Source organism: Ursus arctos, unplaced genomic scaffold, assembly GCF_023065955.2.
Source record: "Ursus arctos isolate Adak ecotype North America unplaced genomic scaffold, UrsArc2.0 scaffold_19, whole genome shotgun sequence".
NCBI classification, from domain to species: Eukaryota; Metazoa; Chordata; class Mammalia; order Carnivora; family Ursidae; genus Ursus; species Ursus arctos.
This window is the reverse complement of record NW_026622863.1, coordinates 33,794,458-33,822,393: the sequence shown is the minus strand read 5'-3', so window position 1 is coordinate 33,822,393 and position 27,936 is coordinate 33,794,458. Positions and strand designations below refer to the sequence as shown.

At 54.7% G+C, this 27,936-nt stretch overlaps 1 protein-coding gene across 1 annotated transcript in view; it reads right to left on the bottom strand.

Moving 5' to 3' along the window:
- CMIP (c-Maf inducing protein) overlaps window positions 1–27,936 on the bottom strand; it is a 231,421-nt gene that overhangs the window by 63,256 nt on the left and 140,229 nt on the right. The window contains exons 2-3 of the mRNA XM_026495307.4: window positions 26,282–26,407; window positions 14,734–14,784 (exon numbers count right to left, since the gene is read on the bottom strand). Of these exons, the coding sequence (XP_026351092.1) occupies window positions 14,734–14,784; window positions 26,282–26,407 (177 nt within the window). The remainder of the gene's footprint in view (window positions 1–14,733; window positions 14,785–26,281; window positions 26,408–27,936) is intronic.

Sequence of the window (27,936 nt, the reverse complement as noted above, 5' to 3'; positions counted from 1 at the left end):
GTGAAAGCTGGCTATCTGAACCAGGACCCCAACCTGAGGTGACCTGCTTGTCGGACCTGCTCTCAGCATTCTGGAAATGCACCCCTGTCTCCACATGGCCCTAGCCCCAGGGCCCCCCTGCTATGGTACCCCATCCAAGATACCCGGGAAGGGGCTGCACGTGCCTTCCATAGCTCATCACAGCACTCTCGGGAAGCTGGCAGGGGGATCCCCAGTTTCACACTCAGCACACCCAACGCTCCACGCTCACCTCCCTTTGCTCACTTGCCTCCCCCACCAGCCAGTCAACTCCCAGGAGCTCAGAGGCTCGGGCAAGGCCCTGCCTTGGCTCTCAGGCGTGTGCAGTATCATAAACGGAGTGAGGGGACATAGCCGAATTCGAACTTCTCCTCTGCTGTGTGTAAGCTGCGCAGCCTCAAGCGGATTCTATCACTTCTTGGAAACTTAATTTCCTCCTCTGTAACATGAAACGACAGGAGCGCCTGCCTCTTGCGGGTGTTGACAAGACTGACATTGCAGGCTGAATGCCAGCACGCTGTAGGTGCTCAATAAATGGTAGCTACTGAGTGCAGCAGGATGGTAGTTAACCTCAGGGAAAAACTAAGGATGACCAGAAACCCCCACAACGCCCGTCAATGGAGACACGTCAAACAGACCTGGAGCCACGCACAGGGTCAGACGAGACAGCAGTTATAAGAATGAAGGAGAGCTGGAAGGTTTGCCACGGGCTCCACCTGCACCATACACTAAGTGTAAAAGCGAACACACACGTGTGCACATAGATTTACATGCATGCACTGTGCACAGTGTGGGGGAGGGGGGACATGTGTCAGGCTGATGACAGCTGTCTTCCTGCAGAGGGAAGTGGCTTGAGGGAAAACCAAGGTGGGGGGGGAGGCGCTTCGGCTTTATCTGTAATGTTTCAAATTGTCACAGGAAGCCAGATCCATGTATTGTACATTTAATTAAAAAGGAATATTAAAAAAATCCCCAGAGTTCAGAAATTGGGATCATGAAGGTGGTACTATCCTTCTGCAGAATTTTCAAAGTGGTCAGAATTCCACATGTTTAGAAAGAGCTGGAAGGTATCTGAGCTCCTATTATTTCTGACTTTTCAATGTTTCAGTCGAGTAGCTGGTTTCTCAAATGATATATGTTCACTGGAAGACAGAATCCTACAGACTGTGTTAGGGTGGACAGTAGAGCACGGGAATTGTATCATGTGGCTCACCGCCTGCATGTCTGTATGCCTGTGGCCATCATTCCATGGGTTCTCTCTGTGCGTACATGTACACACACACACCAGCATAAATGTCTACATGAATTTAGCCCATATTGTATATGTTGGCCTTCTGTTAACCTCACCTCTGTCTCCCACCCCATCTCCCCCGCCCCTGTAACCCCTAAACCCATGCTAACACCACAACACGTACTAGGGTTCGGCAAACATTTTCTATAAAGGACCAGATAATAATATTCCAGGCCACACTCTGCTATGATAGCATGAGTGGGTGGGGCTGCGTCCCCCAAATCCCCCTTTGTCAGTTTGCTGCCCCCGGCATGTATCCATTCAGCTCTTTCTCCTCGGCCACACGTAATTAAATGCAAATACACAGAATTAGTTTGGTCCTCAGTTTTTGCTGTTTTGTGTCGCATTTCATTCTACAAAAAAGGGCATCACATTATACACAGATCTCTGCGTCTTGCTTTTCCACTCCTAACCCCTGGAGGAAGGCCCTCCAAATCAATCAGTATAGATTTCCCCGTGCTGTGTGTTTTTGTAAAGCCACCGCAAGCATCAGTGGGCAAAGGGAGCATTCCCATTTAGAAAATGAAACAGCAGTCCTCCTGCCTGACCTCAGCCCTCTGTGCAGATCCTTCTGATGGGCTTTCTGGCTGAGGCTGTGATGGCCATGCCTCAGTGCCCTCCTCTGCTGTGTCAAAGAGACCTTCCTCAGGGGCCGTGGCCATCTGGCCAGCACACGACCAGCTCCCTCAGTCAGCACAGACCATGGGGGTCTCCAGGAACACAGCCCGCCCGTCCTCCCCAGGCTCTCGGCCAGCCAGAGGCTTGTCCTGCCCCGCCTAGCAATCCCCACGACACAGTCCCTTCACATCCCAGGCATGGCTGAGACCCCACCTTTGAAACTGGCCACTTGAGAAGACCGTATGACTTTGCAATGACTTTTCCAGTGGCGTTCCGGTGCCCAGAGGGCACGCTGAACGCTGAAGTAAAAACCGCAGTGGGGGCCCCTTGCCAATCTGTAATGGGAGATGCCATTTTCTGAGGAAACACCCCTGGTTATAGTAGCAACCCACCAAATAAGTTTAAAAATGTACATACTGTACCAGAGGCCGCTCTCTTCCTCTGTCATGTGGGAGGGATCACCCCGAGTGAGGTTCGTTCCCTGGAATGCGGGGGACAGCACTGGACAGCGACACCAGGCCCCCTGTTTCCGCCCTGTTTCCTCTGGGCCCGATAAAGGGAAATCTCTATCCCAAATAAGGAGTTCCCCTGCTCAGCCTCAAAATGGTAGCGTCTCAGTGGGGGCCCCGCTGTTTATTTGTCTTAGCACTTTCTCTAGTGCTCGCATGACTTCAAAGGGCGTCTGATAGGTTCATCCCTTTGTTTGGGAAGCCTCCTATTCCTTGTGAGGGGGCTGCCTCCTCTGGGCTGGAGCCTTGGCTCCTTCCACAAAGGGCCCGAGTTTATGAGCGACCTGGAAAAGGCTTCAGCTCCGTAATTAATTTGCAGGTGCCCTCTGGTGTGCAAAAAAGTGGTGTCCAGTTGGTAGTGGCAGTGGGCTTGAATCTAGCGTGACGTCCGCTCCTGTCTTCCTGAGCAGGGGGTCTCATGGAGAGGTAGGATTTACAGGGTGGCTGCCCCTTCCTTGCGGAGGAGGGCCCTGTAAACAGGCACACTGAGACTCGCCCAGGGAAGTCCGCGACGGAGCCAGAGGGGCACTCAGGAGGGTGTCCATCAAGGTGATTCTAAGTTAGCTGCACAAATGGGGGAGGTGCTGGCAGAGTGACCCAAGAGCCACGGATCTGTTCAGCCATTTATGCTTGATCTCAGGCCGCAAGGGACCCGGCAGCAGGGCCTGGAGGACACAGAAGGGGCTCAGACCCGGGTCTGAATTCTGGCTTGGACACACAGGAAGTTATTTAGTTTGCAAATCAGTTTTCTTGTCTGTGAAAGGGGGATATAATCCCCACCCCTCAGCGACACTGTATGGCCTAACGAGGACAACACAGTGAAGTGGAGGGAAAACAGTCGGCACTTGGTAAATGTTTGTTACTCTTCGCCCTTTCTTTAAGCTACTGCAGTTCTTGAACTTTGGTGGGCCTCAGAAGCACCTGGAGGAGACAGAAGATCCGCACTTCTACTAAACTTCAAGGTGAAGCAGGTGCTGCTGGTCCGGGGACCCCACTTTGAGAACAACTGGTTCCACTGTGACCGGGAGGCCTTGGGCGGGGGTGGGAGGGGGAGATAAGGACCATACTAGCTCCATGCAGATGGTGACAAAGCCAACAGACACCAGTGGGCTGCTTGGCTAATGCTGACTCGGCCCCTGACTTCCAGGCTGTGCTTTTCAGGATCCACATGTCCCTGGACATCTGCTAGAGCTGGAGGTCAGATTCCATCCGCTCGGCCAGAGGGTCTTACCCCAGCATCTGCCTGGCCCCCCCACCAGGCAGCGAGCCACCCTGGACTTCCGTTGCCACGGTCAGGGTAGCACCAGGTGCCTCAGAAGGGCGTATCTGTCCATTTCAGGGTTTTCTGTGAGACCGTCTGTCGGTTCTAAGAGGGCACCAGGATCCCCCGGGAAGCAGGGTGTGGGTGATGGCCACCAAGTCTGTGGGCCTTCTGCCCTGTCTCCTGGTCCATTAGCCTCTCTCCAAAACACCTTTCCATCCAGAGAGTTGAGCTGGCTGCCCCGCTGGGTATTTTATGATCATCAGGTGAGGAGAGGCCCTAATTCCTCTGTGGGGACACGTGCTGCTCTTTTCGGAGTCTGTTTGGCCTCGTCTCCGAGCCAACAGAGCCAACAGTCGGGTAGGAGTCTCGGAGGCACACAGAACGGCAGGCCACCTTCCCCTCTGCAGCCAGACCACCCGCCACGGCCCCCGCAGAGCACCGATCAGCATCCACCTCTCAGGGGCTCGCTGCCCTCCCCCCAACGGCGAAAGGGACCCACTGCAGACTCCTGCGGAACAAAAGGTCTTGCTTGTCAAGATGTTGCCTCACATTTCTGTTTTAAAGGCTCTTCTTTAAAGAGAAAGAAAGAGAAAAAAAAAATCTGCCTTAAAGGGCAGAAAACAAGTTCACCCGCAAACCATTTACGTGAAAAAACTTCCTTGTATGGTTCAGTGACTCATCAGCCCCCATCAAAGCGTGCGTGGGATGACACACCAAAGCTCTGGTCCCCCCTTCCTTGTCTGGGGAAAAAAAACAACCCACAAATGCACTTCTTTCTTGGCCATTTGGAGAGCCGGCTGTCATGCGCCATTCCTGAGGCCCAGGGAAGACCTTCCCACACAAGGAGGTGGGGGGTCTTGGACGGCCAAAGCCCAGGGCCGGCCCTCTGGTGGGGGCTGGGGAAGCCCTGCTTGGGGCAGGAGGGCGCAGGGGAAGGCTTGGGGTCCCAGCTCCTCCATTTCGTGCTCTGTGGCCTGGGGCAGGTCATTACACCCGGCCCACCCCGGGGCTCCAGGTTCTGAACCTATCGACTGGGGACAGCTGGGGGTGGTGGTGAGGTGTCTCGTGGGGTGAGGATTACATAGCAAGCACCTCTCACTGCCTCTGGCCTGTAGACGGTGGGCGCTCAACACATGCTCCTCCACCCCCACCCTTCTCGTAGAAACTCTGGTTCCCCGTCTACACAACAGTGTTTTATTGAAAAATCTAAGTTCCCACCCAGTTCGACCCTCACGTGAATGGAATACTATAAAATCCTCAAAAGGAATGAAGTAGGTCCCTATGTGCTGCCACAGAGAGATCGCCATGATATGTAATTAAGGGTCAAGGAGCAAGGAACCAAACAGTGTGGATAATATAGTCTGTGTAGTGTTTCAAGAGGAATATTCACAGAACCTTCTGAAAGCCCCCACAAGAGGCTCACAGGCCTGTCTTGGGGATATCGGGTGTGGGGAGGAGACTGTTCCTCTTACACCTTCCTGTGCCGTTGAGAACTGCCACACACACCCACGGCTTTCATTCTCCTTAAATGTCCAGAGAGGCTATCTGGGGAAGTTGGGAGGCTGACAGCAGAGGGGCACGAGGGAATCTTCTGGGAGGACAGGAATTTGGGTGGGGGTTATTTAGGTGAATACAATAGTCAAAACTCACTACACCCAACAGTCAGAATGTGTGCATTTTGTTACATGTCAATCATAGCTTGTTTTTTGCTTTTGTTTTTAAGATTTTAATTAATTAATTAATTAATTAATTTGACAGAGATAGACAGCCAGAGAGAGAGGGAACACAAGCAGGGGGAGTGGGAGAGGAAGAGGCAGGCTCCTAGCGGAGGAGCCTGATATGGGGCTCGATCCCAGAATGCTGGGATCACGCCCTGAGCCAAAGGCAGACGCTTAACGACTGTGCCACCCAGGTGCCCCTGTTTGTTTTTTTTTTTAACTTAAGATGTATGAACAGGTTTATGGGAAGAGGGAATTTTTTTAGTTCTTCTTGTCCTTTTGAATATAAAAAAAAAAGACCTTAATAAATGTGATTGTTAAATGTCCTGTGCCAGCGGACTCCCGTACATGCTGGCAGGTACATAAGTTGGTATGACCACTACGGAAAGCCTTGGGGCAGTGTCCACTAAGGGGGGGGGGTGGGCGCAAAATGCATCTGTGCCAAAAGAAGGCAGGACAGTGGTCTTCTCTGGTGGTGGCAGGGGGAGCAGAGCGGCTTGGGGGCCGAGGAGACACCTGGGAGGTAGTTGCTCTGCTCCTCAACCTGGGTGATCATTCCTCGGGTCAATTCTGTGAGAATTTGGGAGAATTCATCCAGCAGTACATTTTTGATCTGTGTGCCTTTCTGCATGTAATGCTTCAATGAGAAGTTTATTTAACAAACAGAAACAAATGGCCCATGTCTATGCCAGAGAGAGCTCTGGTCGGGGACAGTGGGGACGCCCTGCAAGGGCCTCAGGCTTGCTGGGCACTCCTCTGCCTCTCTGGGCTCAGAGACCCGTCTACTGTGCTCATGTCCCTACCCTCTCCACGTCTACGGTGGTGCCACCTCCAGCTGGGAGGAGGGGGCTGGGCCTGGAGACCAACCGCCCTGATTCAGACGCTGGCTCTGCCTGGTTCCAGCTGTGCAACCACGGACAAGCCCTTTATCCTTTTAGCTCCTCCTTCAAGATTGGCCTAATCAAACCTGGGGAAGATTTCAAGAGACTACACACACACACACACACACACACACACACGAAAGCCCCCAGCACACCTCCTGATGTTAGTAGGTATCTAACAATCGTTCTGTCTACCACAAAGAAAGCCCACAAGGGCATGAGATCTCCTCCCCAGGGCTACCCAGCCCTCTGCCACTTGTTAGTTTCAATCCCCGAAGCTGCCCTTGTTATTAGTTATAGGGCCCCGAAGGCCCATTGAGTCTCTGGAGACTGTGGCCCTCCTGGGGGCTGGCATCCTGAGCCCTAGTGGCCTCCACTCTGTTCCACGAACACAGGTGCCAGTGAAGTGGCCTATAAGGGCCTCTGCTCCACCATGCTGTCCCTCCACTGAGGCCCCTCCCCCAGTCGTGGGCTGGGACGAGCCCTGCCTCTTGGGGAAAGCCACCCCTTTCACCCTTCTCCACCGAGTCCCTGTGACCCCCTCTTAAGAAGTCACAAAGCCTTCTCTGACCAAGAGCCACAAATGAACCTGGATGGAATTCCGGGCTTTCCGACCTGGATGAAGCAAACGTGTGCCCTGGCCCATCAGAGGTTTGAGGCCAACCTCCGCCCATCCTTGTCCTGCTTCCCTGTTTTACCTCCTTTCTCAGAGGCGGACAGGTAACACTCATGCCTTTCCCAAGCAGAGGAGAACCAAACCCAGAGCGTGAGTCTGGAACCCTGACAACTTCTCCCATGAACAAGTCCCAAAGAAGCACAGGCCAGAGCCAACAGGACTAGATTCGATCCTTGCAATGCTCGATGGACAACAGTCTAGGAGGTCATAAGGCAGAAGCTTTTGCTCCCTCCGTCAACTCAGGTCAGCCAGCAAAGGCTCTGCTGGGAAGAGTTCTGCCTCAGGGGAAACGAGCTGGGTGATTGATTAGTGATGCCTGTCACGGGCTCCCTGCGGGCTGATGGCAGGAGTGCCTTGCCGGAGCTGCCCTTCTCCTGGAGCTGTCTGCTAGGACCCTTCCACACAAAGGGAAACAGTGTCTTTGATTAAAGCAGAATAAGAATAATCAACATTGATCTAACACTTACTCACATGGCAGGTGCCCTTCTAAGTTCTTTATTGCTATTGACCCATTTAATCCTTACAAGAACCTAATGAGCTTGGTCTTACTGTGAGCCCCACTTTAGGAGGAAAAGTAGGCTGAGAGAGGGAAGTAACTAGTTCAGGGTCACACCGCCAGCGAGTGGTAGAGATTTGAACCCAGGCAGTTTGGCCCCGAGCTCTCACCTTGACGCACTGCAAAAATTATTCCTTTGGGAGCAAACTGGCAAATGTGGTAAGAGCCGCAAAAAATACCCCTTCTCTTCCAGAACAGTGACCACTGTTCTGGAACTCTGCTTTAAAAAAGTAGTTCCAAAGAAGTAGAAGCTTAGGTTCGGGGGAAAGGCATGACTGCATTATCCGTAATTGAGGAAACCGGAAGAGCCCGAATGCCCAACCACAGCGAGTCGTGTGGTAAATTAGGCCACAACCTCTTCACAGATGTTATGCAGCCATTAGAGAGCTGATGCATACAGGCCTGGACACGTCGAGATGTCTCAGCGGCCAGGCTCTGCCGAAGCTAGCGGGATGGTCTGTGCTGTGCCCCTGGCCACAGCCACCAAAGCATCTGCGCAAGGCAGACGAGGCCGGGAAGGACGTTTGCGAGAGTGGACTCAGTCGTCGGGTGGGGGCTGGCAGGAGCCCAGTGGCTTTGCCCTTGGTGTGGCTGTGAAGGTGTGTTTTCAAGATGGCTATAAAAAGGATGGAGAGCGCGAGAGAAGAAGGACAGAGAAGAGAGCAATGGGGACAGGGAGGGGTGTACGGGGGATCACTGTCTTCCCTCCAGACAAGGGGGCGTCCTGGCTGGGGCAGGCAAGCACAGCCAGGAGCCACACTGGAGGGTGGTGACCAAGTGCAAAGCGGGGTCGGGAGCCAGGCTGGGTCTGAGCACACAGAGCCTCGATGTTGGCATCTGAGGACCCTGGGGACACGGTGCGTTTGGGGCAGATGTGGAGGTGGGCTGGTCCTGAGCTTGACCTTCTGGGCCCAGGACAGGTGGCCTGACAGTGGTCCCAGGGCCCGCAGGACAAGGCAGGGCAGTTAGCCTCTACCCATGAGCAACGGGACTGCCAAGCCAGAGGCTAATTCCCATAATCCTTGTGCTGACGTCTGCAAGACAGAGAAAAATGTAAAGCTCTCATGAAATGTTGCACGAAACAGAAACACCGAGGCCCTGCACGCGCCAGACACCAGAACTGAAAGGAGCTGAGGGCCGCCCGGGCAGTGCCAGCTCATGAGTGTGAGGAACTGTCCGGTGTGCACACATGTGTTGGTTACAGGCACACAGACACGTGTGCAGCTGGGAGCCACATTCCCGGTGGTCAGGATCCACCCTAGGTTCTGGACTCCGAGTTCTGTCCACACTCCAGCTCTGCCACTGACCTTGAGCGAGGGCTTTAACCTCTCAGCCTCAGTCTCCACATCTGTGAAATGGGAAATTGGGAGACTAGGCTCCTCCTCAGGCTTGTGAGGATTCAACGGGGTGACGATGGCCACTTGTTGCTTTTGCTGCGGGGAGGAGGTGGATGAAGACTCGGAGCACACAGGCTGGGTGGGGGGCGAGGTGCCAGCTTGGGGAGGTTTGCACTTGGGTCCAGAGGCACTAGGGGCCACAGATGCCAGGGCTAGAAGTCTCTTCCCACTTCTAAGGAGGAAGAGGGAGGTGATTCTAGGAGGAAGGTCAGAGTTGGGGGTGATGGCACCCACTGTAGGCTCCACCCTGCCCATAGGAGCTTCCTTCTGGAGAAGAGACATCAGCTCTAGGGCCCTTTGTCCCTCTGGAATCTGGGCACCAGCTAGACTGCCTCCCTCACCGTGTGGAAATGGGGTGAGGGGTCCAGTCCCCCCAAGTCCCCTATGGGGGAGGGCATCTAGGCTTCCAGCTGCAGTCTTCACCTCTGGGCCTCTGGTTCTTCACCTGCACACTGGGGACCCTGATGGTGGCTGTGCCTCGGTGGGGGCTCCAAGCATAGGACGGGCTCACCCCCATGTCAGACTCAGCCAGGACCTGATGCGGAAGCTCGACTGGCATCATTAGGAGCTGGCTGTCCCTGGCAATGTCCTTGGCCCCCTCATCTATGAGATGGGGTAGTGAAGACCAGGCAGGACCGTGAGAGGATTAAGGGAGCAAATGTGCATGAAGTGCCAGACACGGCAGCGCTCCAAAGACTTCGAGGAACGGCAGGCACCCACTACAGGGAAGGCCCTCCTGAGGACACTTCCTCCCCATCCCCAATTCTAAAACACACCTCGCGGGGGCAGTGCAGGGGCTGGGGGGGGGGGCACTGCACCACACTGATAGGAGTGCCTGCGAGGCTCTCACAGCAGCCACGCCTGCCAGCCTCCTTCTAACTGCCTCGCACACAGCAGAGCAGGCCACCCCACCACGACCCAGTGAGCAAGGTGCTGGATTATCCCCACTTGACAGAGAAGAAAACTGAGGCCCAAATAAACCCACTCCATACCCAATACACTCCTAACATGGTTACCCCTCACATGCAACATTCTCTCTCTCTCTCTCTCTCTCTCTCTCTCTCACACACACACACACACACACACACACACTCTCATTCACTCACATAGGCATGTGCACCCCACATTCCTTTCTACCTTCGTGCTCTGTACAGAAGAGGGACTGAACCGGGGATGGGGTGACCACGAGACTGTGGCCACCCCAGGGGCTTGGGGAAACCTGCTTGGGGAAAGGAGGCAGCGTGGCCAGGGAGGAATGCCAGAGAGGATACAAACCTGAGCTGGGATTTTCCCAGAGCCTGGTGCATTCCTCTGCCCCTCAGCCTTGGGACAGGAAAACAGGTCAGCTTCTTGTCTCACACAGAGTCCGCTTCCCCACCCCCAGCACTTGGGATAGGCCTCAGGGACCATTCTTAGTAATAACCCAGCTCCCCCCGGGGATAAAACCATCTTGGTTTTCAAGACGTCGAGCGCAATGGCTTACAACGGAACCCCTCTCAGGAAATGAAAAGGCCGTTTTTCAGAGCTGGGGGCACCAGAAGGGCCAGCTCTCGCTTCTTGGGGCTCCCTTATGGGCCTGGTGCATGTTTCCTCCCAGCCAGGGGCCGTCCACCCCAACAGGCCAGACCCGCACAGTTGTGCACACCCAGGCCTCTTGCCTCAAAACCTGGCACACAGAAACAGGCCAGTCTTCCCACAGCTTTGTAAACACACATCATGCCCTCACATGACTGGCACACCGGGACAGGGCTGTCCCCTCATGGCCTTGCACATGTAGGCAGGCCTGTCCCTTCACGGTCTTACACACACAGACAGGCCTGTCTCCACAGGACCTGGCCTCCAAGGTGCACCTCTGACTCAGAAATGAGGACTCATTAACTCAGTACAACTGTTTATGCTTCCACACCCCTAGGAATTAGCCTCAGGGGCCAAACCACCCAAACCAAACAGGGCTGGCCTCTCCAGGGAGCCCTCAGGGCAGCATGCTCCGCTCCAGAGGATCCTGGGAGGGCTAGCGTTGCTGTCCCACCACCCACAGTAACCCCGTCCGACACTCCTTCCTGGGACTGGAGATGCTGGCTGTCCTTCTGTGAGAAGGATCTCCCTGAGCAGTGCCGGCCAAAGACAGGAGGTCAAGGAAGAGCGGAGCGGGCGGAGGGGCAGGGGGAGCAGGGAAGGGGAGCCGGGAGCTGGGACCCTTCTGGGTAGCCCTGAGAGCGTGGGCCAGTGACTCCAATGTCCTCACATGCAAGCGTCAGTTAACGATGGACTATTCAGGGAGACAAGATGATGCGTAAAACACAGGGTCTGGGCCAAGGAAACTCCCCAAGCCGACTGCGATAGCGCGAGAAGGCAGAAGTCCAGCACTGAGGTCACTGTACAACAGGATTACCGGGACAGAGGGGGACAGGCGGGATCACACAGATATCCCTATTCACACTCTGTCTTGTCCCACACCACCACCTGGGGCAGACTGAGCATTTCTCAGCCTTTTCCTAATTATCTTCACCCCACCCCCACCCCAGGAGCCTTTTTAAGCATTTCCCTCCTATTTCCCCACCTCCCTTTGAAATTAAATACTAAAAAATAAGATTTTGTTGAATGGGGTTGAACTTCAGAGGGCCATGTATTATTGTAATAACTTAAGGTTTTTTAAGCCCCAAAGAACCAATTTGGCTCCCCTTGGGAGCAATTCTCTGTTGAGAATGCCCTAGAGACACCAGTACAACTCAGTAAAAACTAAACCAATGGGAACGTAGTATTTAATAGGCAACATTCTTTACAAATAAAAGAATGGGCTCTCCATGTGTGCCGCAGGGACAACACGCACATGCGTGTTGGTGAGGGGAAAATGACAAAAACAGTATGTAGAAAATTTTAAAAATCAAGCTGAGGTTCCAGGATTTCGAAAGTCCTTATTTTTGGTTTTCTAAAGAGATACTGAAAAGAGGAAAAGGAAAAAGCCAAGAAGGTTGGTTATAAATATGGTGAAAAGAGAGACTGTGTCAGGAGAGGAAGAAGGTCACATCCTAAGTGGGCTGAAGAGTCCAAAGCTCGGAATCAGGCATAGTTGGATCAAGCAGGAGGCAGGGCAGCCCCACAGATCTGCACTAAAATCTGCTGTGTAGCTGTGGGTAAGTCATTAGACCTTTCTGAGCCTTGGTTGCTGAATGACAAGGAACAGAAAAGTGCACAGCCATGCCTGGTACATTATAACTGCATCTGAATTAATGAACACTTCCTAGAATCTACCCAGACCCTAAGAGAACCAGAATTCGAACCCAGGTCTCTCAGCTCATTTCGCTAGCCCGAAGGGCCTCCAAAACACCTTAAATTTACTGACCATTTTAAAAAGGAAAGACAGCATGCCTCCTCCAATCTCCTCAAAACTGAAACCAAGTTGCTGACACTAAGATACCACTGCCACCTGGTGGCAGCATACCTAAATTATTGGGGGGGGGGCAATTGTCAAAGGGGGAAAACTGCCAGTGTCTTACACCTACCTAAGACACAGGTGAAAGCGTATGCAGTGATAACAAAGGTCACCATCTACTACTTGGCAAAACGGCCACACTGCCAGGCATCTGCCAGTTCCTTGAAACTCTGACTTGGGTTTCCTGGATGCCTTTGTTTGTTTTTATTTTCTGGGGTGGGGGGGCTTTTGTTTTTTAAAATTTAACAACCATAAAGAAACCAAACGCCCCCAAAATTGAGTGCAAACATCCAGGTCTTCCTGAACACTGCTGGAAGGCCAGGGACCCCTAATTCTGTACCTGTTCGATCGTCTGAATACCACACATAATACTCGACATTTAAATTTGTATGTTTTAAGGTTGTCACTTTCAAATCATCTTTCTAGCCAGTCGGTCTCTGAAATCCAGCTCTCCATGCCCACCATCTTAGTCATCCCTCCTAGCGGCACACGATTCACGAATTGCCCAAGCACTGCCTTTTCGGTGTTCCCATAGGCCTCAGACAATAGGTGAAGAACACGCAGACCAAGGCAGAGCTCTGTGGGAAGCCACTGAAGACAGTCAGCCTCTCCCCTGACATGGGTCTGGGCGGCCTTTGCAATGAGGCCTTTTCCCCACCTGTCAAGTGGGCAGTGTGTCTCCAAGCACTTCCTGTCCCTTCCTGAGCTAAGACAAAGCAAGGCAATCACCTACTGAGCCTCCCATTCACTTGGAGAACACAAATGGAGAACAGAAGGGGGAGGAGGCCAAGCAGCTGAGGTCTGTGGCCGTGAAATGGCCCCTTCATTCAGTAGCTCCCCAACCACACCATCCCTTTTCTTCTTCCCTCCCCCTTGACTGCTCTGGCATTTAACTACCAGCCGGCCCCCAGCAGGTCCTGACGTAAGCCCTGCCTGTCTTGGGACACACGGGCCGCACAGAGCCAGGCCTCAGGGACGAGGGATAATCTCGCTGGGGAAACGGAGCTCTCAGCAGCTCCTGCTGACTCCGTGAGCAGGAATGTGCCACCCTGCCTTCCTCGCTGCCACCTGCCGCCTTCTTTCTACATTCAGAAACCTGTGGGCATGAGAGAGACCTAGGTTTGCACCCTGCCTCCAGCCCTGACTAGTTATGGGAGCTGGACTCCAGCCTAGCCTCACCTTCCCCATGCATAAAATGGGAGCAGTGACAGTCATCAGCCTTACAAGAGCTGTGGCAAGTGTGAAATGGCCACGATGAGCCCAGCTTCATGGTCCTGGCATGCAGTAGGTGCTCAATAAATTCTAATCCTTTCCCTCTGCAGCCTCAACTTGGAGACTACTTGTTGAGCTGAGATTGCCACACGGGCACCAAGCGAGAAGACCGGCAGCTGTCAGGGGAGAGGGGAGGAGTGGCCCTCTTTGGGGCCAGGAATGTCATTTTCCGGGGTTGTATTTCCGTCCTTGGGCCGGCTGTGACGAGAGTCCCTTAGAGGCATGGGAGGAATTCCGAGTGTTCCCTTGGTCAGCCCAACGTGGCACGCGGCCTCACGCCCTGCACAGGCCCAGCCGCTCACCCTCCGCGGCTCTCCAGCTTACTCTAACGATAACAGCTCAGGACACGCACCGGTCATTCCAGCCATAGCCTGCTGGCTCTCTGAGGCCACAGGACTGTCACGGCTTGCTCTAAACTAAAAGATCAAAAGGCGGGTGGGGGGCGGGCGGGGGGGTGGGGCATAAGGAGAAGCTGAGGGCACATTCCACACCCTGGAGCAGAACTGAACTCCTTGGGGGCTGGGAGGACCCTTCTCAGCAGACCCGGCCCCTGGGTCGTGAAAGTGACCAGCGGAGGACTCATTTCCTTATGTGCTAACAGGCTCTGGACCGTCCTATGCAGAGGTTGAACAGCAAATATAGGCCAAAGAATCGGGTAACTGAAAGGAAGCGAAGACTGTGGAAGAATGGTTGGGTGTTTGAATCTCTGGTAGATTCACGTTTGGAACAACCTTCAGAAGTTACTTTCAACCCAGCATCTTGAGACCCTGAGCCCTGCCTCAGCCTGCCCCTCAGGAGAGCCCCTGTTCTGAAAGCGAGCGCTTCTATGCTCCTTTTGGCAGGCACAATGCCAGAAAGCCCATGAGCAAAGTCAGCGGCCAACGGTGCAGGAATGTCATCACAGGGAGGAAGGCATCGAACACGAGAGGGAGACGGGGGAGAGGCTTTTACACAATGGGACAAGGCTCCTCGGCTGAGCTGTCTGGAAGGCAAGAGATGTCCACCTTCACACCTCTAGGTAACAGACTGGCTGTGAGCCCGCAGGAGGCGGCCCGAGACAGAGTCAGCCACCTTCAATGAGCCACCGACTCGGGACTTACCTTCCACTGCAGAGAATGGAACCACTGGTCTCGAAGGTAGCTGTTGGCAGCCTGCAACGACAAAAGAGGACAGCGAGGTCCAGTCACCAGCTTGCAGCATTTCAGGGCACAAGCACGCGGGGCCCGGCCTGCTCTATCCAGCAGGGTCTGCTCTGCGGCCCTCACACAGGGATTCACCCAGTGGAACCTTCTGGGTACAAAACCAAAACAGAAGCGGCTACCAGCGGAATTTTCCTGAAATTAGACATCACTGCCACTGTGTGCTTATTTTGCTGGGTATGAGTGACTCCAGACGCTGGCGGCTAGAAACGTTCACTGTACACATATCTTGACTTATTTAGGATCACGGGAGGGGCCGGGATGAATGGAAAGAGGCATGGTGGTGGGATGCTGGGGGTGGGAGCGGCTCGGGTACCTCCTTTCCACCACACGCTGCTACAGGTGCCTGGCATTTGTGAGCCACATATTCTGTCGTCAGTCCTCACAACAGCCCTGTGAGGGGACTAGCGCTATGCCCCTTTCACAGAGGGACAAACTGGGACTCCAAGATCTCACGCCAACTAAGTGCATTCAAACCCAGACAGGCTGGCTTCAAAGCCAACTGCAGAAGGTCAGGGAAGAAAGCACCCAGCCTTGAACTCAGGCAGACCTGAGTTAAAAATCACCACATGGGGGCAAAACCTTCCCAGATCCACACCACCCTCGTTCACAGACCTTGGCAACTCGGCCTAGATTTTCTCATCTGTAAGATGGGGCCATGAACTTTGACCTTGCAGGAACATTGTGAGGACTGGGAAGGATTCCTGGGGAGCACAGAGAATCGGGACTGGCACATAGCAGGAGGTCACACACAAATGCAGTCATTACTGTCATCACCACCACCATTATTAGTTCCTCTCAAATAAAACGTGGCCCAAGGAAGGCCCAGCCACCTCTCACGCATGCCCACACATCAGCGCTAGGGTGCATGTGTGGACTGGCTTGTTGGGTCCTCCCAAGTCTGCCCTGGCAAGATGGTACTGTCAGCATCGTCACTCCTATGGTACAAATGAGGAAACTGAGGCTCGGGGAGGTTAGGAGCTTTCCCACAGGCTCACAGGCAGTAGATGCGGGACCAAGACCTGAACCCGGACAGTCTGATGCATGCTGTAGACCACAGTTATGGCATTCCAAGCTTTCCACTGACCATCCCTAAGGGCAGAAATGCAGTGTCTGTTCTTGCCTGACCCCACAGTCCTCTGCTCCAAGTTGACCCTGACCTTGAAGGTCCAGGGACTCTCACAAAGGCCAGAGCCTCCTTCCAAGCATGAAAGTCCAACTTCTATTCCCCACCCATACGGACACACACATACATGCACGCACACGCAGGTACAACTTCAGGATCCCCCTCTGTCTGGGGATCCAGGTTCCCCACCCAAATTCTTGGTGACGCTCAGCTGCTCTCCCCGGGCAGAGTTCGGGGAAATCTCTGGGCTTGAACAAATGAACGAGCTCAGTGGCCAGTGCAGTGGGGTAGCAGACTTCTGTGGGCCAGCTCCGAGACTCGTTCCCTATCTCAAACAGACTGAGGCCAGCCCACGGACACAAGGCACGTTTGCACCTCTGCCCTGAGTAGGGAGTGGGCCCGGGGACAACTTCCATGGGATCCTGGGACCTCTGCAGCAGCTGAGTCTCCAACAGACCTGGGTTCAAGTTCCCTGAAGACACAGGGCCTGCACCACCTGACTGGGGAGGTGGAGGCCAAAGGGGAGCCTGCCATGGGTCCAGCAGTACCCCGGAGAGTCTGTGGCTGAGTCACCCTCCTATCAGTGCTGACCTAGCTCTGTGGTCTTGTGACAATTCTTGTTCATTAGGATGATAAAATACATCCCATGCTTAGGGAGAGCGAAGCAAAGATCCCAAACAATGAGATAATCCCTGTAAAATGCTTACTTAGCTCCGTGCCTGGCACGTGCAGACCCTGTAACAAACAGCAGTGATCAGGATCTGGGCAGCCACGGCCAGTGGTGTGTGGATAAATGAGGAACAACAGGCTTTCCAGAATAAAAAAGCCCTGATCGCAGCATGTACCACCGTCTGTGCTGCAAGTGACCCCACTGTGGCTGATCCTGTGCCACAAGGGGGGATGCCCCTGGACCACGGATGAGAAGAGATGTGTAGGATGGGCCCCCAGGAGCTGGTAGCAGCCAGTCTGAGCCGGCCCCAGCACACGCACAGTCTGTGCTCTTTCACACACCAAGCTGGCCAGAGAGAGGGGCAGGTGTGGGAGACCAGATACAGGACCCCCAAAGATTGACCACATGCTAATCCTGGTGAATGTGTTACCGTAGGTGGCAAAGGGCCTTTGCAGATTTGAGTCAGTTAAGGACCTTGAGATGGGGACATTACTCTGGATTATCTGGGGGAGCCACTGTCATCAGAAGGGTCCTGACAAGAGGGAGGCAGGAGGTCGGAGAGTCAGAGACACAGCAGAGGTTGGAGGGATATGGTCACAAGCCAAGGGGCACCGGCGAAGCTGGAGAAGGCAAAGAAACCCATTCTCCCAGGAGCTTCCAGAAGGAACTAGCCTGCTGACATCCTGATTCTAGTCCAGTGACACCCGTGCTGGACTTCTGGCCTCTAGGACCGTGAACAAATAACACATTTGTGTTGTTTCGATGGCTACGTCTGTGGTAACTTGTCACAGCAGCTGTGGGAAACGAGTATGGGAGGTATAGCCACACTGGTTTAGTGCTGATGTGGGCTCTTCTATGGTTCTGAGGGAGCACAGTGGGCCTGGGCAGTGCCTATAAGGTGTCACTGGCTGGGCTGAATGGCTAAGCGAGGACAAAAAGGAAGACAGAGAAGACAGGAAGAAGGAGAGGGGGAGAAGTGTATCTCTCCCTTTTCTGTGTCCACCAGCCCCAGCACGCTGCCCCGCAAACACATGCCCCTATGTGACCACCACCCTAGCCCCAGGGCCTGGGGCACCAGGTGACAGAGCGGACCTGCTGAATGAATGAATGAACAAATGAATGAGTGGACGGTGAGTTCCCTGAGGGCAGAATCTCATTTCTAAATCGCCAGCGCGGTTGAGCATGCCTGGTGCCATCAGGGCCGGGCACACAAAAACAAAGGAGCACACCAACAGCAAGCAGAGCAGTGGTTGTGAGCAGTAGACGGAGACGCCCGTCCTTTGCCTCGGCAACCTGTCCTACACACACACCTATCTCCCTGGGGACCTGGCGCAGCCCCTTCCCATTCTGGGGACCTCCCCAACGTGTGAGCCCGTTAGGAGTCTTGTAGGGGGTCCCGGGCCCCTCTCTTGCTTGAGGGTGAGCAGGTGATCTAGGATGCGTCAGTCAGAAGCTCCTGCCCAGGGCTTTGGGTCCTGAGCAAAGTAACGTCAGAATGAAGGAGCTAAGAACTCATTATAAGGCTGAGCCGCGTCCTCCTGTGAAGGTGAATGCTAGGCTGGGACATGGTCCCGCCACCTGCCTCGGCTCCAGTCCATTTTCCAAGCCTGTTCTCTAGGCTCCCATCAACCCTTCTAGCATATTCTTTTTCTGCTGGAGATTGCCTGAGTCCATTTTGGCTGCTTACATCTGGGAGTCCTGACTGATCTGCACGGCACCACTGGACCCTTCTTCCTGCTCAAAACTTGATGTTCCAAAGCACGTTCTCCGCAGGGGTTCCTCCTGAAGGAGCCAGGCAGCCCCCAAGCTGCGCCTTCTCCCGCTTCCATCTTGAGCCCTCCTGGCATCCCCTGCAGGCAGTCTGGCTCTGCCCAGACCTCAATGTGCGCAGCCTGCTGCGAAGCGGGAATGGCCGCACAGATTTCCTCTCCTGCCTGGTGCCCGGGACCTTGTCCCCAGGTCTCAGTTGGGTCCACTGTGTCCTGCCTTTCACAGCAGCCTCATGGCCTAGAAGGGGAGGAGGGTGTCTTCAAGGACACAACTCCATCTCACCTGCCCTGGTCACCTCGGCTCACAGCCTAAACTTCCAGGAAGAACACCCTGCACATTCCAAGCCTTTTCTCATGTGGGAGAGCGTGAGCCAGCTGCCCAGCCGTATCCATCCTCCGGGGAGTGTTTCAACCGGAGGAGGTCGGCATCACGTTCTGGGAAGAAGGCAGGTTTGGGTTCCGCAGGGCAGTTTGTAGATCCCAGCGGCAAACAGCTGTGTGATTCTGGAGCTCCCCGCCTGTAGCGCAGGCCCCGGAACCTGCCCCTCCGAGGCGCGGGCACGAACTGAGATCCCGCAGGGCAGGAACACCAGCTGATGTGCCTCCCGGCACTGAGCTCATGCTCTGCACACATCACTCTGAGGTGAGGAACTGAGGCTCGGAGCAGGTGGGAGGGCCCTGCCACCGCCCGGCCCCTTGGGAGCTGACCCAGCCTTCCCCTGACCACATCATCACCCTCACTGCCCGGGTTCCTTGTCTGGCACACACACCCCTTCTCTGAGCTCGAAGCTCCTCTCCTCCCGCAGAACCTCGGCTGGGAGCACCCTCCCGCCTCTACTTCCCTGCACTCCTTCCTGCCACTCTCAGAGCCCCATCCTGCCCCTGGGGTTTACCTGTCCCACCCACAGGACTGGGAAAGGAGGCAGAGTCCAGTCGGATGAAGTGCCACCTCCCAAGTGAGGCTGGTGTCACCAAGTCCCCCCAGTGAACTCATTACACTAAGGCAAAGAGCGGAGGAGCCATCCAGGCGTCCAGGAGGAGACAGCAACTGTGCCCCGCCCCACCTGCTAGGCTCATCATCCCCAGCACACCGGGAGGAGGGGCTGCCTGCACCTGAGAAGGCTGGCCGCGTCTGTCCGACACACACAGGCAGTTTCGAAATACACCACGGACCACAGGTTAAGGACCCAACTCTAGCCCCACCTATCCCTTCCTGCCACACTTCTGGTGAGCCAACCAAGGCCCAGACTTGCTGTGGTGTCATCGGTGTCCTCCCCCAACGTTTCTAGCTCTCCTCCCAGCCTGTGGTAGGACTGGTAGCCACGGGCTGGCTCAGCCGATGGAGCATGAGTGGACGTGACCCGAGTCACTTCCAGCGGAAGCTGTTGGGAAGCAGTGTGCTATGCCTCAGGGGGGCCCTTGCCATGGTAACCAGCAACATTCCAGATGGTGCCAGCTCCATCGGCAGTGCTCCCAGCTGACCCACGATGGACATGTAGCCTGAGTGAGAAATAATCAGTTGTTGTTTCGAGCCACTTAGAAGTTGGGACTGCTCGTCGCTGTAGCATAATCTAGCCTGACCTGGCTGGCCTTACTTTCCATCTGGCCTTCACACAGAACGTACATCCCACCAGGGACACTCTGTCTTCACCCCGTCCTCCCCTGCCCGCTGAACGACTCATCTACCCTTCAGGTCTCACCTGAAATGCTTTCCCCTCACCATCCCCGACCACATCGGGTAATGATCTAACAGAACCACAGTCCTGCAACTGCTCAGCTCGCTGGGTTCTTTCTCTCCAGCCTGTGAGCTCTGTGAGGTCAGGGACCATGTGTGACTTATTCACCACTGTGCCCACAAAACCCCGAGAGATGTTTGTTAAGTGAGAGATTGGCTGACTTGTCGAATGAATGATCAGATGGATACATGGTTGGATGGATGACGGGTGGGTGGAAGGACTGCAGGACGGATGATGGATGGGGAGATGGATGGACAGATGGGTGGACAGACAGATGTATAAATGAATTGGGTGGGTGGATAGCTAGATGGACGGATGAAGCGCCACCCGTTCTGCTCACAGAAGAAAATTCCACGTGCAGTAAAACTTCAAAGGAACTGTTCAGCCTTGAGACCCTCTTTTCCCTAAGGTGTATTTAAGAGCAAGCAATAGTCATGGCGGTCTGCTCCTGAACACCTACTGTGACCAGGCACAGAGCTAAGTATCTTACATGTCATACGCTGATCCTCACACCGTCCAAGGACGCAGGCCTCGTGACTCTAGCTTATAGATAAATCATTGGCCCAGAGAGGTAATCCCTGCTTGCCCAAGGCTACACAGATAGAGCACGGTGGAGCTGGGCCGGGCCTCAGGTCTGTCTGACCACACAGGCTGTCCACCCTGAACATGAGAGCCACGTGCCTGGGCTCCATGAGGCTTCCAGGAACTGGGCTGGGAAATTTGAAGGCATTATGCCAGTGAAAGGGGAGGAGGAAGGGCTTGGCTCCAGTTCCAATCTCCAGGAGGCCCCACCCCGCAAACAAGAGGGTGGACCAGAACTTTCCTCTGGAAGAGGGGAGGCGCATTTCTTGCTGATGGAGCCAGACAGGGTGGCCTATGAACTGCTCCTTCCTTTGGTCTGCCTAGTTTTGAAGGAGGATGGAGGCTGCTGGGGGACGTCTAGGATCCCAGTGCAGGCAACTCTAAGTGCCTTCCAATGAAAGGAGAGCGGCCCGGGCTGCGCCTGGCCCAGGGGACATGGCGAGTTTCTGCACAGGGATTCCATACTGCTGTGCGGGCAGCTGAGCCAAGACAACGTGGCCCCACGGGACGCGGGGCCTAGCTCAGAGTCCTGAGGGTCACTCGTTCAAGCATGGGAAAGAGCCCCTGGAAACAGGCAGGCCTGCCCAGGCCAGCGCCAACTTCTCCTAGCGATAAATCTTTCGAATACTGGAAGGGCCCCGTTCCAGGCAAATTCTGCCTAATTTCCTCTTCGAAAGTTGCCAAGTTCTCTCTCATTGTTGTATTGTCTCGAGAGGTGAGAAAAACAGCCAAGGGTGCACTGTGGGTGACTGTTCCCAAGTTCTCCTTCCTGGCCCAACTTCTTAGGGAAAAAACAGCACGTGCTTTTCAGACCGGAAAGCTCTTTCTCGCCGGCTTCCAGTAAGAAGCGAACCCACCCTGTCCCTGCCCCTGCCGCCTGGCCTCTGGAGATCATATTGGGAGAAGAGCCAGTCTCGGAGACCATCGGGAAGGGACAGTCTCCTTGTTCTGGTTCTGCCCGAAACCTGGTTTTAGGAGCAGGGGGCTTTGTCTACTTCTCATGGATGGGCAGACACCCAACCGCGAGGCAGAAATCCCCAGATGACCAGCGCCACGGGGCCCTTTAATGCTGGCCACCCCGACCATGGGCCGGCAAGGGGCCCCCTGGGATGCTTTCATTGCACCGTTTATGTTCTTATGTAGTTACCTCCTCACAATGAAACACTAGCACAAAGGGCGTTAAGGGGGGAAAGAAGATAAATAGGTCCTTTCTGCACCCAGGGATTCTAATAACATGGCATTAGGGAGCTCACGCTGAAAAACACAAAGCATCCAGAAACACACCAATTGGACCAGGCTGGGAGGCTGGCGCCTTTGTCTGGCGACTCGACCTGCTGGCAGAGTGCTCGGTGTCTCTGAGCTGGGAGAAGGCACGTTGGCCTAAGAGCGGCTCTTAACCTTCCCTGAACCCGGATAGGTCAGCTCCCAGGGGTCTGAGTGAGGCACCGATTCAAATTCTAACAAAGCAGCTTTGTAAGGAGGTCCCTGGGAGAGGGACAGAGGTTGGAGAGGGAGGAACAGAGGGAGGAGGAGACACAGAGGGAGTTAAGTTGAGAGGCGCAGAGAGAAGGGCTCGGGGTAGAGAGAGGCCTGGAGAAAGACCTCAGAGAAAAAGAAACTGCAAGAGAAACAGAGCAAAACACAGCAAGGGAGAGAGACAGAGAGAGAGAGGGAGAGACGGAGAGAGAGGGAGAGATGGAGAGAGGGAGAGAGGAGAAAGAGAGGGATAGGGGAGAGAAGGAGGAAGAGAGAGAGACAGAGAGAGAGGGAGAGATGGAGAGAGAGGAAGAGAGAAGGAGAAAGACAGGGATGGGGGGAGGGAAAGAGTGAGGAAGAGAGAGAGAAGGGGGAGAGGGAGAGCCAGAGAGAGAGGGGGGGGAGAGATGGGGAGAGAGAGGGGGAACGGGGAGAGAGAGGGACAGAAAGAGAGAGGAGACAGAGAGAGAAGAAGAGAGCGAGAGAAAAGGAGGGAGAGAGAGAGAATGGGGGGAGAGAGAGATGGGGAGAGCAGAGAGGGAGAGGGACAGAGGGAGGGAAAGAAGGGGAGAGAGGGATGGGAGGGAGGGGGGGGGAGAGAGAGAGAGAGAGAGAGAGCGGAGGAAACAGATTCCCATGGATACGGAGAACCTGGCAGAGACTCCGGAGTGAGAGACGGGCAGGTGAGGGTGGGGACCCCTGCAAGCCCAACAGGATTCCTAGGTAGTGAACAGCCGCACACGTGCAGCAGGACAGGACCCTCTTCAGCGATGATGGAAGACTGCAGACCCTCCAGCACTACATGACTACTTCCTCCGGCAGGGAAGCAGTGCCTGGAGCAGGGGGTCAGAATGAAAAGTGCTAGGGTCCAGCCCCGTCCGGCAGAACTTTCTGTGATGATGGCAGCGTTCTTCCTCTGGGCTGTCCAATAAGCAACCACTAGGTCCATGTGGCTCCTGAGCCCTGGAAATGTGGCCAGTGGCCCGCGGATTTGCACTCTTCATTTGATGCAATACGTTACAACGCAGACAACCCTGTGTGGCCAGTGGCAGCTGCCGGACAGCACGACTCAAGGCATGTTCACCCTCTGCCGACCAGGAGCACCCAGACAGAGCTTGTCCTGTCGGCCTTGTCCCCCGGGCACCCTGGGGGCTTCTCGGCCCGTCTTCCACCCACAGCAGGGAGGACTGCTCCATCACACCACCACTCTGGGTCCTGTCATAAGAACCAGGACAAACCCAAAGCAACGCAACCTGCTGACTGTCACAAGGGCACGTGAGACGTGCCGTGCCTGGCACCTCAGAACACCAGCCTGGGGCTCCAGGTGCCCCCCAGCCACCTCACAATCACACGGGCCTCCCAGCCCAAAGCCCACCTCCAAGATGACTCGGAAGCCATTTATGTAAAAGACGGCCACACGCCACCACAAATCACGGCGGGGGGGGGGGGGGGGAGGAGGGTGATGACGAGAAGGAAATAAGGTAGAAGCGGATGGAAGTGGCGGAAAGAGAGACTGAGGCGGGAGGGGGTGCTGCACCCACCTGGGCTCCCCGAGTAATGGGGGGAGGGCTGGGTCTGCTTCCCCGTCCTAGCTCCGAGTCCTGCCCTGCTGCTCCAGCCTCTGTCCACAGCGCCGGGGGTGGGGGCAGCAAGCAAGTGAGCAAGGGCGATGCTGGAGCAGACCCGCCTGTCAGCTCGGCAGGGGGAGCTCTGCCGTGAGGCCACCGCCGGATGCAGCCCCAGCCAGGCGAGTCATCACAGCCGGCCCGCAGCCACGGCCTGGGTTAAAGGGACATTCCACTGCCCAGCAACTCACATCCCTCCCAGCCTCACTGCTGTTCGGTCCCCACGGCCTGGGTTAAAGGGACATTCCACTGCCCAGCAACCCACATCCCTCCCAGCCTCACTGCTGTTCGGTCTTCCTTGGGGGTACGCTGCCCCCTCTGGTCCCAGAAGCAATGAGGCCCTCCTGCTGACGAAGCAACAACCGCTACACACTCAAAGAGATGGGGGCTCAGGGCCCTCCCTCCTCCAGCTGGACTATTTCAAGGTTTCCCCCCACCCCCGCCTCCCTCTGACACTCCCATATTCAGCCCTCTCTGCCCTGCAACTAGACGGCTCCCTCCTTTGTCCCCTTTACCACTTAAGAGCTTTCAATGGCTCCCTACGGCCCTCAGGATACAGGCTTGGCTTCTTCACTCAGCCAACAAGACCCGTACAATCTGGCTGTGACCTAACAGCTCTGGACACATCCACGGGGCCCTGAATCTGCCTCCCCCCCTCCTACATTCATGTTTTGCACCCGTCTTCCCTCTGCCCGGAGTATGTGCCCCCCATCCTGGCACACTCCTACTCACCCCTCTACACCCAGCTGTAATGTCACCGTCCCTGGGGAGGCTTCTCTGGAACCCCTAGGCTGAGTGAGTCACTCCCTGCTCCGGGCTCCTACTCCTCCAGGATATGCCTCTATTTTAGCCGCTGTTTCTGCAGCCCCGTGTTTATAGCTCTGCTCCCCAGAGCTATCCCTCTTCAAGGATGGGGCCGAGGGGCTTATTTGCCTTCCTCCCCACCACAGGGGACAGACCGGCTCAACTTCTCCACAAAACCCCATTATTGCCCCCCTGAATCTTCCACTGCTGCTCAGACCCCAGCCCACAGGGGCCAGAGGACAGACAGGTGAACTCTGCTGGCTGGAGGCGAGGAGGGAAGAGATGAGAGCACGTGAAAGAAAGAAAGATGGCCGGTGTGGAGGGTGCCAGAGTCAGGAAGAAAACACACAGGCAGGCACGGTTTTGGTGTTCTCCAAAAGGTGACAGTAGAGAACAGGAGTTTTCTAAAGAATCAGCTGTTACAGTCAGCTTGTTGAGCCCTGCATTCCTCAGAGGCTGAACTGTGTGCCTCTTGGCTTGAATGCTGTTACACAATCTAGTGGCCACTTCGAAAACATGTTTTAGGGAAGCATCTCTTTGGGCTCAGGGCAGATTTCCCTGGAGTGACAGTTAGAAAGAAACTTTTTCTACAGGGAAGGCCTGTTCTCCCAACAGAGAGCGTGCATTCTCTCTAATGAGGAGTCTCTGACTTGGGGTCCCTGCTGGAAATTGGGATGGCTCTGCCTGAATGATAAAGAACATGTCACACGTATGTACTACAGCAATTTTTTCTGCCACAATTCCTTTCTTGGTGAACCCACCTCTCCCCAGCCATAAGGTCTTAGTAGGACTATCAGAGTACACAACTGCCTACGGTCAAGGGTGGGTATGTAACGTAGGGTAGGGCATTCCCTGGGATGTCTGGAACTACAGCAGACCAATTAGAATCTTCTATGAGATTTTATAGGAAGATACTAGAAGGAAAGTGGGCTCTCACATTTTCGAAAGGACAGATGTCCATCTTTCCCATGTATGGAGAGAATTTCCCTGACAATGAAGCCAACAAACAGAAGCAGAGCCAGGAGATGGAGAGACAGAGAGGCACTGAATATTAGTATCACTTGACTCCTGGATCAAGCTATGCCTGAAGGCCTCTCTTAGACTTCCCAATTACCTTAAGACAGTTACAGCATCAAATTATCTTTTTGCTTCAGAGAGTTTGAACATGTGCATCATTTCCAACCAACAGCACCCTTTCCCAAGGAGACAGCTCATATTTCCGTCAGAGTCTCAGGACTTAGACCAACAAGAACCTCCTCCTCACTTGAAGTACAGCAAAAGGTGGCATCCATTGCTTACTTGCTTTTCTATAGCCTTTTAAGGCCTAACAACAGGGCTTTGTGCCTCAGTTTCCTCATCTGTAAAATGGAGATAAGAATTCCTATTTTCTCAGGTTTGTTATGAGAAAAAGAACCCTAAGATAGAAAGCTCCGGGGCTGCAGCAGACATGCAGTGGGAGCTCAGCTGGGGCACATTCCCTCTTCCTTTCCCTCAGAGGGCTGCAGTCCTTACCTTTCTTACGTTGGAGAAAAGAGCACCCTAAGCTAAACCGCCTTTCCTCCTGGTGATTGGTTAGCTGCCTTCCTCTGAGGGAAAAGAGGAGGGTAAGGGCATGGGGGGCAGGGCAGAAGAAACTGCTTGTTCATGTTTGTTTCTCCTACCTGCAGTAAGACCGTTCCCCCAGGAATTGTGAGCTGTAAACAGTACTTCGGGGCGTTCTCCCAGGACAGCAGCTGAACGTCTTCAATAGCGCTGTAGGAGACTGAGTTTTCCATGTACCCAGTTGGCTGCAGCAAAAAAAAAAAAAGAAAAAAGAGAAAAAAAAGGACACACATTGGTTACAAGATCAGGCACAATATCCATGCCTCACAAGAAAGTTCCGGAAAACATCCCCACCCTGGCAACAAGCAGACTGGTACAGACACTGGGCAACTCTGGGAACCAAAGGAATTCCATCTTTCCTGGCTGGCAGCAGCCCAGCTGGTGGAAACGGGTCATGGTGGAAACCTGCCCACATGTTTGGGGGTGCAGAGTCAGGACCAGACTGGGGGCACCTTGAGGGCAAAGCCTGTGCATTGTTCCTCTAGGCATCCGTGGGGCCCAGCACAGAGCAGAGTCTGGATCTCTCCGGCCCTCACTGTGGCCAAGCCACCACCTTCTCCTGCCCAGAAAGCAGTCACAGACCCCCACTGGTTTCCCTGTCTTGTCTCCCTCCACAGATGTGCGCTCCCCATCGAGCACCCAGGGCCACATTCCGCATCGGCACACTCAATCCCCTTTTCCCTGCTCAGTGTCCTTCCACAGCTCCCAGTGGCGCAAGCACGAAACCCACACTCCTGTCCACCCTCACCAGGCCCACAGGTCTGGTCCTGCTCCTTCCTCGAGCCCCACCTGCTTTTTTTTCTTCATCCGCACATCCTAACAGTCTACCTGCCGATGGCATTGCAAATTCAACCTGCCCCTTGTCCCAGAAAGGTTGTGGCCTGATATCTGGCCTCTCTTCTTCTACTGTCCAGGCCTCAGCTCCACAGGGACTTTGGGGGGCCCTGCTACCCTCCAGACCCTATGACCCACCTGGTCACATCCCTCCCTGGACCCTCGGTACTCCCCACACCGTATTTAATTATTATGGACTTATATTATGTGTCATCTGCTGATGTCTGCCTCCTTGCCAGGCTGCAGCATGGGGAGGTCAGGCCCATGTCTGTCCTGGTCCTTGCCCTCTCTCCCCAGTGCCTGGCATGTGGTGAGGGCTCAACAATTTGTGTGGAAAGAAAGAACAGTGATAGCTATCATTGGTCAATGCTGGAGTGAGGGTGGGAGAGAGAAGATTCATAGCCACTCATTGCTGAGTGAGCTCCCCTGTCCTGGAGAGAAGGCAGCAGGAGCCCGGGGAATGTACTGGTCACCAGGTCCCAGCAGGGTCCTTGTCACTCTGACCCCAGGAAGCCACACTCGACCAGAATTCAGAGGCAAGTGTAACATAGCCGAAAAGGCAGAATCTAACAGCTAACATCTCCCAAGCCCTGACAGGTGCCAAGCACTCCGTAGGTAGGTGGCAAGCGCTCTCTCCTTCCCTCCACACAACGGTTCCACGGGGCAGGTACCAGGGCCATCCCACTGCACAGATGGGGGAGCTGAGATGTCCAGTGACTTGCCCGTGGTCGGCCAGCTGGGAAGGAGGCTGGCCAGGGCTGAACTGAGCTGATGACTCAGGGATCAGCACCCCAGCCACTCCGCTGAGCTGCAAGCAAGAAGGGGTGCGATCTACAATCCATGGCCTGACAAGATCATTTTAGTGTCAGGTTTTGGACCT